General features: G+C 34.9%; 1 protein-coding gene across 2 annotated transcripts; it reads right to left on the bottom strand.

Moving 5' to 3' along the window:
* Window positions 1-3,749: 3,749 nt before the first annotated feature.
* Window positions 3,750-12,014, bottom strand: LOC131783659 (tyrosine aminotransferase). Of its 2 annotated transcripts, none has more exons than XM_059100419.2 (13): window positions 11,378-11,827; window positions 9,964-10,104; window positions 9,588-9,692; window positions 8,987-9,054; window positions 8,633-8,791; window positions 8,262-8,400; window positions 8,060-8,112; window positions 7,705-7,787; window positions 7,384-7,453; window positions 7,040-7,168; window positions 6,613-6,696; window positions 5,916-6,014; window positions 3,750-5,537 (listed from the first exon to the last, which is right to left on the bottom strand). In XM_059100419.2, the coding sequence occupies exons 2-13, from the start codon at window positions 10,100-10,102 to the stop codon at window positions 5,403-5,405; spliced, it is 1,263 nt and encodes a 420-aa protein (XP_058956402.2). In that variant the 5' UTR covers window positions 10,103-10,104; window positions 11,378-11,827; the 3' UTR covers window positions 3,750-5,402. The 2 variants fall into 2 exon arrangements, with proteins under 2 accessions (XP_058956402.2, XP_058956403.2); XM_059100420.2 differs by lacking the exon at window positions 11,378-11,827 and adding an exon at window positions 11,897-12,014 and having other exon boundaries at window positions 3,751-5,537.
* Window positions 12,015-12,928: the final 914 nt, after the last annotated feature.

Here is a 12,928-nt window from a genome sequence, read left to right as displayed (position 1 = left end):
ACTTCGGGCTGGCTACTTAGACTTCTTATCTTGCAAGAAACTGACACACGTTTGAACTGTTCTCTAAAAAAATGCTCGCGAATCGATCTTAGAAAGGAACGCCGCGACAGGATTTTCCCGCTCTTTCCATTTTCCATATAAGGAATATGCGCGCCTCAGGCTATTTTGGACGTGCTGATTGATGCTGCCTGTAGTGGCTTTTTATCAACGGAAATTTTGAGTCAAAGCTTCTAAAATGTTCTGCTTTCGTGGAAAGAAAATTTGTTCTCATCAGTACTTTTATAATGTTGTTAAGTATTTATTTAATTTAGTTGGTCAGTTCATTATATGATTTAATCTTTCGTTCAGTTATATTTAGAATGTAGTTACTGTACGAATTCGATTTCCGAAGTTGTCTAGGTTTGAGCTGTGGTGATGAGTTTCCGAGTTGTGACAGTCTTGTCTAACTTCTAAGTGGATGCACTTAGTTTGTCTGCCGTTTACCTTGCTTCGGACCTCGGCACACGAAAGTTCACGTCAGTTTTGGCTGACGTAGTCAGGGGTTGATCAGTTGATCGGAAGCATTATGATTAATTATTTTTTGTTCATTTCGAAAGTCTCGTAAAATTGTTTGGTTTAGTGTACTAAGAACAAATGTTTAATCTCCCAAGGTCAGCTACCTGGCATCCCCATCCATATCTGTCAGTAGTGAGTGTATAGGCATGTTCTTTAGAAGAAAGAAGAGTAGACTAGAAGAATGTAGACAGTGAGGACAAGTGTAGCGTTAGAATTGCGTAGTTAAAGTGAGTGCACAATTCAGTGAGATGTAATATGGGGTTTTTTTCTTTCTTTTTCAGCGGTGATAATCAATATCCACGTTAATTTTTATCAAACTTCGAGTCATCTTATTTGTTTGTTTCCTTGTTATCATGATTGTCACAATCGCTATTTTGCTTTTGTTCTCTGAATAACCGACAGAATTACCTTTCCATTGACAAGATAAAAATAACCGGGCAAGTTGAGACATGCTTGATTACTTAGTTGTTAGCTATCCTGGAACTAGTTTTGTGATTGGTCAATACGGTAAAATAAATTGGCGGCATTTTAAGAAAGGATATTAACAGCATGTGACTCGTTCGCGTTCTTCCTGTGAAAGGTGCTGAGTTTAATCAGCAATCTAACCCTAAGCAATTACTGGTTTCAATCTGGTTCATGTTCAGTCTCTGGGCATTGATTAAGCTTAATCCTCATTGCACTAGCTGTCGGGCGTGTTTTTTTGGGTTTCTTTCGCACACGACGCGAGGAACTTAACAAGAAACCTTCGAAGAATGGCGGGCGAGTTCTGGATCCAACACTGGGAAATACAACAGCTTTCGAGGCTGGAAATGACGCAGAGATTCTGGGGAATACAGCCGTGAGTAATTTCACTTTCTGTGTTCAAGGGTTTGCCCTGGTTCCCTTTTCTTTGCTCTTTCTTGATTGTTTTGACTGCTGTTGTCTACATGCTGTAATATCCAAAACCAGTGAACAGTAAATTACCGAATTGTCGTGCAGGCCTGCTTTCAAATACATATGAAAGTAATGGGAACATGTCAATTCGCACATTCGTTTTAATAGAATCTTGTTTCACTTTTGTACTTTCCACAATTTCCCCTTTAGAGAACGTTGTGGTTTAAAATTGTTACTAGCATGAATCGAAAGATACATTGTAGAATATTTTCCTAGGTGAAATGGCAAATGGTATTTGTTATGGGTTGGGAAGGTGGGGGGGGGGGGGGGGGAAGGTGTTGGAGGAATGGCAGTTTTCTATTGACATTTCAGGAGGACTTTCCCGGTCAATAACAAGTACATGACACTGTTCCACTGAAGGATAAAACTTTCTGAACCAAAAAGTGATCCTGGTTTTCCTCTAAAAGATCATAGGGGAAGATCAACAGAACTCCTTTCAATGTTGAGGAACAAGGTGGCAAAATTGTAATTTAGTTCCCTTGTGGAAAATAATAAATCTCTTGAAAGTCATATTTAACCAGAACAGATTCTCTTAATTGTCATATAAAACAAATAAAATTGCAATCAATTGAAATTAAAATTTTCTGCGAATCAGAATTGAAGGCTCTATATCAGTGAGTCTCAGCCAGAGCATAATTTCGTTAAATACATATACTAGTTTCATCTACAAAGTGCTATCTACTCCAAACTAAGGGTTTACATAGAAAAATGTATTGTCGGTGGAGTAGTTTTAATTCACAAGAAAACAAAATTCTTTTCCCAGTAAGAAAAAAAATAGCTCAGGTTATTGAAATTTAGTTGAAGAAATCTGGGTGGCTGGCTGAAAATTATCTGATGTCTGATGCCCTAGGATGATGGACACCTTATCAGTGTGAATTAGATGTTGCACAAGCTAAGAGATCATTGTGTGTTAAGTGCAGTATACCAAATAAAACAAAACTTATTTTCTTAGGTCCTGTTAAGGAAACACTTTTTAGTCTTGCATCCAATTCAACATCTAATTTTGTAGTGCAACTGTAAAACAGAAACCAATGCATGGCAGTACAAGTATTTGAAATGATACAATATTTATTAAAGTTTTAAAACAATAGCCTCTGGTTGGTAATTAAAGAAACATTAGAAAATAAAAGAAGTAGATAGTGTTCTATGAGCAAAGCTCAAAGATGATATTTTTTAATAGATTATTTACGGCAATATTTTCCAGGACCTTGTTTATTTTCCAGGAGTGGGGTGGTCTCTCTTTGGGTGTGTCAAATGTACTTGATCTCTGGTTTTCATGGATAATTGATAAAGTGTTGTACAGGTGGGAAAAAAAAAGAGAAAAGAAAGAGGTTTAGAACTTGCTTTACTAGTCAGACACCAAATTGGAACTTTATCCTTCCTGACCAACCATCTGTGAAAGCAACATCTTATAACTTATACTGGAGCCTTTGGAAATGTGTACAGCTAGGGAGGAGGATTACTGTAATAATCAGATGTATAAAGTTAATGAGGTTAAAATTTGTTTTTGGTAGAAAGGACTTCAAACATTACTCCCAGCTAAGTTGCACCCATTCAGCCTTTAAGAAGAGACTTTGAAGAATATCCGAAAAGTAATGTGAAGCTGCTGTTGTGATGGACCGTCCATTACACGTAGTGATTGGCATTTTGAAATTCACATTTCCATAGCTGTTGGCTGTCATGCAGCTTTGCTGCTGTTGTCCTATGCTTTGGGATTTCCATTCCACTATCCTTGTGGATGTTGTAAGGGAGAAGTCTTGCACAGGTTGCTGCTTTCCCCTAGGTGCAGAAATGGGGATTTTGATTGATAAACTTACTTTGTTCCAGAGCAAGTGGAGTCTGGTGTTGTGGGGTGTGCTCTGAAATGGCAGAGGCTTGAATTTTAGCCAGTAGGATCAGTGTTCTCCTTTTCAGGCAGTAACCAGTAACATTTACCGCCTGTAGTACCTCTTATTACCATTTAAAATTGCTTGAAATTCTTGAAAATTCAACAGGTAAAAGGATCACTTTACCAGTTTGAAAATTCATTTTACCTGTCATGCTTAAAATAAGGGAGAACACTGGTAGGATATTCTTGTCATGCTCTTTTTTGTGTGAATAGGTTTATATAAGAGAATTGTTATGGGGCATTTCAGCCAAACTTAGGTAAACTTGAGATGAATAAAGGGTTCATTAGCTAACCAGCAGACCACAATTCAGTGTTTGGGTACCCAATTAAAAAAGAAAGAAAATTTTTATTTCGGTAGTTATCTCTACATCATAAATGAAAGTATAGACTAATTCCTGAGCTTTAATACAATTTTTATTTCTCTCCCACAACAATGATTACACATGTCAATCGATGTCTCACTTTACCAACTCATTTATTATACAACAAGTTTGACCACTAAATAACTTTTTAAGTAAATACCATTTAGTTTTACAATATATATCCCTTTTAACTTCACTTCTAATTAATGGGACTGTATCCATTCTAATTGAACCTTGTGAATGTGTTACACTTCCTTGAATTAATAAATAAAATAGTGAAAATATGTTTCCATTGACTTCTACAGGTATGAAAATATCATAGTGGTGTCCCTATATCAAAAATTTAAGGCAATTAAGTATTTCCGATATCCATCATTTCAGGATTTTAAAAGCCCCTTTCCAGTTGCTTGGAATGAGAGTTTTCCATGCTGGGAAAGCAACTTTTCTCACACAACCTTTCTTGGCAAACAGTACCTTAGAAAAAGAGCTGTCCCTGACAGGCACAAAAATCAAACATTTCTGATCAGTTAGAGCACTAACTGGGCTCTATTACAAAGAATTTACTTTAATTATCTTTCTAGGACATGAACTTTCAATTCTTTGACCAACGTCATCTGTATAGCATACAGTAAACATTTTATCTCAGAATATTAAAACTATTTTCCAGCTGGGTTTATCTACTGTAATAAACTTGATTCTCTGACAGACCACCAACATATTGAAAAATATAGCAAATATTCCAGCAAATTTGACTAGAAAAGTTGTCAAATATTGAAGTATGAAAATAGCCTTTCATGTACAAAGATAGAACACATTTAGCTACTTTAAGTTTGAAAATTCCACATTGAAGACTGTTCAAACCTAACATTTAATTATCTGCAATCTAACATATTGGACAAATGTGGTTTGAAACAAGATAAAAATAAACTTTTGAACCTCGTGTGCTTCCCCAATGGTTTATGAAACCTATTTACCTGCTTTATTATTTAATGAATGTTCTTGAACCTTAAAAAATGTTATATGTCTCAATAAGGACAATTGTCTGATACAGAACCTTGGAATCCTGAGTATCTGCTTGAAATCACATACATTGTTCAAATGGGTACTCTGGAGACCAAAAGTCTGTGATTTAAATAAAGTTTAACTTGGACCACAATCACTGTAAGTAGTTTGTGTAAGTTGAGTAAATATTTTCCTTGTTGCAATTTTGTACAATTTGCAACATTTAAATAAAATATTTTGTCACATTGAAAATAGTTTAGATTGTGATTTTGCTAAACCAGTTGCTAAACTTCATTTAAAATTGTACACCAGTTAAAGTATCTTTCAAGAGAATTCCCTGTACATTCTTATAAAAATTGAAAAAAATCAATTTTTAGTTTTGTCAGAGTATAGAATACTTTTAGCCATGGTCAACCACAACCATTATCAGGATCCTTTTTTAAATATTTAACTCAGTTGGTCAAGGAAAGTTAATATTTGTCAGGGAATTTCAAAATCCTATGACTGTAGCAACCCATGAATATGCTGCATTAGCTTGAAAAATGAAAAAAACTTGTGATTAAGAGGCAAACAAAGTCTGAGTCTTTCAACTATTAAGGAAGAATCTACCAACTCTTGTCTGTATAGTTACTATCTGTTGTTATATGATCAAGCTCCTGTACCTATTCAGGCTGAGGCTTTTTGACAATCACTCTTCTGTGAGTTTTGCAAAACTCGTTGATTCTCTTGCATGCCAACTGAGTCAATTCCTCCGGTACAGTCAGAACAATGCGGAAGTAGTTTGGATACTGAAAGCACTGAAATGAAGAATCAGTTGTTAAATAAGTTGATTCATTAAGCACAGAATAATGCTGTGTGGGTTAATTGCTGTTTAAATGGTAATGTGGTTATAAGGTAAATCACTGCTATTTAAACTTAGCCAAATAATTTAGACAATTACCAGTAATGTCAAGCTACAATTGTATGGAATTTGAGATAAACTGGTAATTTAGAATGGCTTGAACTTTGTTGAAATTGACTTTGTCTTTGCACTCCAATTAAATGGGATCCAATTCTTTTTTTTTTAATTTAGATGGCATTTACTTGATTTCCTTCCTTCTAATACTCATAGTGGCCACATATGCTGCTCACAGTTAATACTAAAAAGGAAAAACACCTATGTGACAATTATCTACCTTTCCTGGTAGACAAAACACTGATTGTTCTGAGATCAGTTTTTCAGTGAAGTCTAAGTCATCCACAATGCCATCTAACTTGGATATGTCAATTCCGACCTTAAAGAAAAAAAGAGATCTTTTAACTTCACATACGCATGTAGAATGTGTATTAAAAAGACAAGTCAAAAGTAGGTTTGTATTACACTAGTGTGTACCAGTCTGGGCTTTTCATCAAATCCTTGCTTAGAAAAAAATTTATGCTTCTGGCACAATGAATAGGCCAGTTTTACCTGTTCCTGTACTGCACTCATTTTGTTTATTTATAAAGTAAACGTGACTTGTTACAAGATTGTGGAATTCACTTTGTGATAACAATGATTCTGAAATAGCAAACCTCTCTATATGAATGCAAATTATTCAATTTCCAGCCACTGAAGTCTTTAGGTTCACGACCTAGTACTGGTTAACTCATTGTAACATTTATTTGAAAGACATGTTGCACAGTGGGCTCACAGAAAAATATAAAAATGTTGTATCTCAGGGTCCAATTAAAGAGTACTTGTTGTTTGATCTCAAGGTACATTGTGGCAGTGTATATCAGAAAAAAAATTAACAAATATCAAGGCTTTTTAATGTTTTGCAGTTCGACTGTTAGATTTTAGGGCATATGTGATTTTTCTGATGCTTAATTTCCACTTCCCTGGAAAGTACTAACCATCATATACATTGCTCCACATGGCATTTTGGGTTCCAGTTCTGGAATTCTTAGCAGTGCCTCATAAAGTATTTCAGCGTTTTTCTGTCAAAAGAAAGACAAAGTAAACATTGCTTCTTTCAGTTACTTTGTAATACATATAGTCTCTAGTCTATTGGTTGTATTGAACTAAAAGAAGAGTAATGAGAGATCAGCCACCAATCAAGGTAAACAAAATAAAAGAGCCAATGAGAACTTAAAGTATAACCAAGCAAAACACCTTGAGCCAGGAAAAATTAGTGTGCACAGAGCTAGTCTCCATAAGTCTTACTGGTAGTTTTGCATTTTGCAAGAGGAATGAATTATGAAACCAAACATAATTTCTATTAAAAATGGCCCTTCAAAGAGTTACTAATGAGGATCATTAGGCTACAACATTTCTCCTCACCTGAATTGTCCTCATTGTGTTGTCAAAAAAGCTTTGTGGTGTTTTGGTCAGTATTTCTGGAAGAGCTCCTTGAATGAGAGTGTTTGGGCCTAAGATTTGCTGGGAAAGTGCTATAAGTCCTGTTCTGACCTGTTTGTTACACAAATATTATATTAATAAATAGATAATTATCTTTTGTAGGGCAACAGAGCAACAAGTAAGATATACACATGTAAAAAAAATGAGGTTTCAAGACACTGTGTTCTTTAACACCATCCAGATCAATATGAATAATTCACATTTTTAGTGTCTAAAGGCTATTTATTTACACTGCATGTAGATGATGATGGGTTATGGTAGCTTACCTCACTTTCAAATGCTTCATTTTTGTCATAGATTATGACCCATCCCAATCTCCAGCCAGGCACAAGAAACCTAGCAGTAAGCATGGCCAGATAAACATAATGTGGAATTACCATTATTGTATTCAAATTGGGAAGGAAAGCTTATGAGGTGTCTCAACCAAAAATTAATAATAATAAACTAGGATAGAAGAAAGAACATTTTTAGAAACAAGTGAAAAAAGGGCTGAAAAAAAATCAACAAAGAATTCATCACATTTCCATTTGCATTAGTTGAAATTACAGAGAAGTGTACATGTCTGAGGCAAATCCATATTTCCTTACCTTTTTGAAATTGCACCACAAGTCAAAATGGGAACATTGTCTGATAACTGTGCAAGTGGGTAAAACTTGTATCCAGGAAAAACCTGGAGATAACAGGGATAGAAATGAAACATTTGAATTAAGTGAAGAATGACATGTCAACTGACTTGCAATCAGTGACTAAATTTTTATTTTGTTCTTCTACTACCAAGGATTAATTATCATTACTGCCAGTTAATTAATTCCAAAATGAACATGCACTAAGTGGGAAAAATTACACATGATTCCTGGTTTCTTTTCCTCTTTTGTTTTTCTTTGATTTGTTTTTGTTTTTTGGTTTTAATTTTTTTTCTTTTAGTGTTTGTAGAGCACTTACAGCATATTCGTACACTTCATCTGCAATAATAGGAAGCATGTATCTTTCAGCAACTGAAAAGTATAATTACAATGATGTTTAGTGAAAAAACTTTGATTGATAAATGTCATCAAGTTCTAAAATTTGATTCTGTGTCATGTACTACATTACTTTCTTTGAGAATTTATTTTTGGTCAAATGAATTGAGATGACATATATTTACCTTCGAGAATAGCTTCCAGATGTTCTTTTGAATAAACTGAACCACAAGGATTGGATGGATTGTTAACAAGTATTGCTCTGGTTCTGTCATCAATCAGTGACTCAAGGTGATCAAGGTCAATCTCCCAGGATCTCTCGGGCTAAACCAGACAAGTAATTTGCAAACATCTTAAGTTCATTTTCAACTGTATACAAGTATTATTTGTTAATAGATATCAGTTGGAAAATAAAAGATATTTTGACTTTTCCTTATTGTTTGTACTCCTGAAGAATTATAGGTAATAACTTGTGTAAGCAATAGCAGGAAATGACCCTGGATTGCACTGGTTTAAAACACACTTAAGTTTTGCATAACTCCAATGATAACCATACCAAAAGATTGTAATGTCTGACTTCATGGCCTCGGGATATGCTCAGTGTCTGATAAATAGAAAAGCCTGGTTTGGGCAGAAGAACATTATCTCCAGGGTTTAGTAGAACATCTAAAGCCAATTCCAAAGCCCCAGAGCAACCACATGCTAGAACAACATCCTTAAAAACACAAAATTATAATAATAATTACTGAATACAAAATATTAAAAGGTTGTCATTATCTTTTTACAAATGGGACAAGATATCAAAAGCTCCCAAAACCTACTATTAAAGATGTCAGAGAACTGAGCATTCTCCTCCAAAATTAACACTCTTCTCAAATGTGTTTTAACTGGTTGATTAAGGCCATTTTACCTTGTAATTTATTGGAGAGAAAGGATAGGAATGCTCTGCAGCAATTGCCTCTCGAGCCTTGACATAACCTGCAATATCAAGGTCATTTATGCATGTTGGACATGATTTATCATAGTTAAGAATTACTGTAAGTTCTGTACTAAGCAGAGCTACTACTGTAAAACTACTGTATATGAAATATATTTTACAAGATAACTTTATCTGGGAGGGCTTTTAATCAACACCTTTCTGTTTTTCATCAGAATGTGATCTAGACATATTGGGTGTCATTTGTGTTTTAATGCTTTTTTTTAATCATTTTTTTAACTGTAAAGTAGAGCTTTTTAGCAAAGTGTTTGACGTAGATGCTTTATCTAAAAAAGTAATGGAAAAAAGAAACTAGAAAATCCCACACACCCTATTTTAGTTCAACATGTGCATATCACGTTCTGATAAAAACAAAAGATGTAGATAAAAAAAAGCATCATAAAATGAACTTATCTTATTAAAAGTCTTGGCATGAAAGAATAAGCTCCCATTCTGTATACTAATTCAGTTTGAATGAAAATCCTAATTTTCATCCTGCGATACCTCTAGAAACAAAGTTATCTATTCTAATAACCTGTTGAAGGAGCATATCCATTATGTTTTGATTGCTTTAGGCACTTCACAACAGCCTCCAACATCTCTTGACAAGGCTCTAAATTCCCAAACACTGATGGATCCCCTAGACAAAAAAAATTTAGGTAATTGAATATAAGACCAAGCCAGGTTAAAATAGAACCAATCTTTGCCATTTTCTTTCCTAACAGGAAATTAATATTATTAATATAATAATATTAGTTACTCTCCTACACCCATCATGTGTATGTTGTAATATTTCTTTGTTGTGGAGATTTTCTCATTCCACCTTAGCTTGGTCTGCAAAGCCTGTGTCAGTTCCCTTCTAACACTTTTCTTCATCTCAGAGACAGAAGAAATCTATCATTGTAACTTACCTATTGATAGAGCAATCATTTTCTTTGTGGGATTTGGTGTTACTTTCATTCTGTCTACGATGGATCTAATAGGATTAAATGTTGTTTTTGCTGTAACTGAGGCAGGGATATGCCATCGTCTTCTCTTCGCAGTAGACATTCCTTGGAGGAGTAACAAACAAATTATACATATACCTTAAATCATTACATAACCATCTCCTTACTCCTGACCTTCATTCTCTCTAATAGCAACACAATTTAATCTTTTCCTGGCAGAAAAAGGGTAGGTAAGAACTACAGATTATGCCAGTGGATCTTAGCTGGCTAAACAGGCAATGCGATCTTATATGTTTTCTGTGTCAAATAAATATCACTTTTTCTCTAAGTTACTTTTTCTTGGTACGAACACAAACATACATAACAATGTGTCTGCAGTGAAACAAACAAAGCTCTCATTCTGAGTTATTCATAATAATACTGAATAATCCCAAAGGATTATTATATGATTGATCTTTTCCATAGTTATTATGTAAAGTTTCCGTTGTTTTGGTGTGGGAAATTTCCAATGGAATGTATAGTATTTGATCTTTAGTAAGACATTATGCGAGCCGTATTATGCGTATTAGTTTATTTTGCACCGCATGACGCCATCAAAGCTCGTATATAAGGTTACATTTTGTCACCTAAGTTTTTACGAATTAAACCAGACAGCTCTTTTGTTAAAACTATCTGTAGAGTCCGATCTCACCAAAATACGATTCAATTTAGGTGAAAACAAATCAACAAACTTCGGCAAGATCAGTTTTCGTCGAGATTGGATGATAAACCATGAATAAGGTCATTGTTGTACACGTGTTTATGTGGTACGAACGCTATGAAGTGATAACGTTTTATGAAGAAGAAATGGTTAATCAACGAGCCTTGAGTCTCAAAATTCTTCTAAGGATTAAAGTTTTCTAACGATTACAGTTTTCTCCCACCTATATCTTACTGTACATAGTAACATTTTTTGCGCAATTTTCGAAAACTTTCATTTTTCTCTGCAATTCATTGAAAATAAGTGAAGAACACGTAGCACATATCAACGCATAACTTTAACTACACAGCTGTTTATGCGTATGGTTACAACTTCTGTGTTTGATGAGGTTCAGGCAGAATACTATATTTTTTGTCTGCTTCTTTTAGCCTATGTGTATGTGTGTCTTTTACAGTCAAGAAAAGATTTTTTGTCGATATTGGCTAACGCGTCAATACGGCTCGCAGGTTCCGACCAAAAGTCAGCCAACCGCTACCGCAGTCGGCCGTCGTCACTATACGCTCATTTTCTTTAAAGATCAAACTAAAATTGTAATCAGTCCCAAAAAAATAGCTTACAAGAACAAAGTCAAAACGTTTAAACTACGTTCGACAGACAGAGAAAAATAAAAAGACGCACCTTGCACTATGAGCTAAGCATGAAGTCAACATGAAACACAAGCATTCGCTTCGAACATCATCCCGCGACCGTCGAGACTCAAAAGCACTAAAACTCAATCCATTTGATATCTCACATACCATGTGAATGAATGGAAATAATCATACTCGTTCTAGTAAATATAATTCTGTTATCGTTTGGTAGGTGTGAGAAAAATGATAAGCTTTATCGGCAAAACCTCAGAGAAATCAGATAACGCTCGTAAATTCTTTTATGACCAACTAAGGTGCTTGTGAACAAAAAAACAGAGGACATTGTGTGAAGAGTCTGTAAAGAAGACAACTGAGAGAAATTTGTGGTGTACAATGACGTAAGTTCACGAACAATAACTTCGAAATCAGGTGCAAATGCGGCCTTCGTAGAGTTTCCTTCACAATTCGGCGCGACGACGTCGTTTTCGAATCTTCCAGTAAACATCATAGAAACTGGTACTACACCCACAAAATCGACATTTCATGTGTTTCTTATTGAAATACTTACCTTTTTGTCGTGTGCTGAGTGTTTTTTATGCCGATCTTTTACGGAAAAAGAGTTAAATGAAAGAGTGATTGTAGCCTCCAGCACAATTTCTTCGCTTGGACATGTAAATTTAATATCGTTACATAACCATATTTGACGTGATTGGTCAGTCATACTGTCACACCCCCAGCACACCCCTCGCCCCCACACCGCCTTTTCACTGCCATACATACATACATACATACATACATACATACTTTATTTATTCCAGAAGCAGATGATAACTATTATATACAAATAAAACTAAAAAGAAAATACTTCTAGAAAAGGAAGTTAAGAGGTTATCCCTGTGTAAAAACTCCCTTAAAAGAAAAGACAAAATATAAATCAAAATCATTACAATCAAATATTTAAGTACGATTTAAGTTTAGATTTAAAATGCTGAAAGCTGTCAGCTTCCACTATATCACCCGGTAACTCGTTCCATAATTTGACAATCCTAATAAAAAAAGAATTTTTGTAACAATTAAGTCTAGCTGGTTTAATATAGAGTTTGTATTGATGATTTGCTCTCGTAGACCGAATCGTGGCAATATCAAAGAAGTCTTCAAAATTTAAATGATAAAAACCAAAAACTATCTTATAACATTCGACTAAAGATAAGTAAGTTCTACGGTCAGAGAGAGTGGGCCATTTTAACAGTTTGCATCGGTCTTCATAGGACATTTCTCCTTTGCGTTGATTTAAAGCGAGTCTTGAGGCTCTTCGCTGTACATTTTCAAGGGCATGGATGTCCTTAACAAGGTAAGGACACCAAACAGGTACCGCATATTCCAAGATTGGCCGTACCAGAGACATGTACAGCATAGAAAAAACATTTGTGTTAGCGGTGCCTACTGAGCGTTTAATGGAACCTAAAACTTTGTTCGCTTTATTGACAGTGATACTTATGTGATGGCCCCATGAAAGATCTCTAGTTAGTGTGACACCGAGATCTTTAAAATTAGTCACGTCTTTCAGGGGCTTTTCTAAGAAATAATTAGTTACCGACTT

Source organism: Pocillopora verrucosa, chromosome 3, assembly GCF_036669915.1.
Source record: "Pocillopora verrucosa isolate sample1 chromosome 3, ASM3666991v2, whole genome shotgun sequence".
Taxonomy (NCBI): Eukaryota; Metazoa; Cnidaria; class Anthozoa; order Scleractinia; family Pocilloporidae; genus Pocillopora; species Pocillopora verrucosa.
The sequence above is the reverse complement of the archived record's forward strand: the minus strand, read 5'-3'. Positions and strand labels throughout refer to the sequence as shown.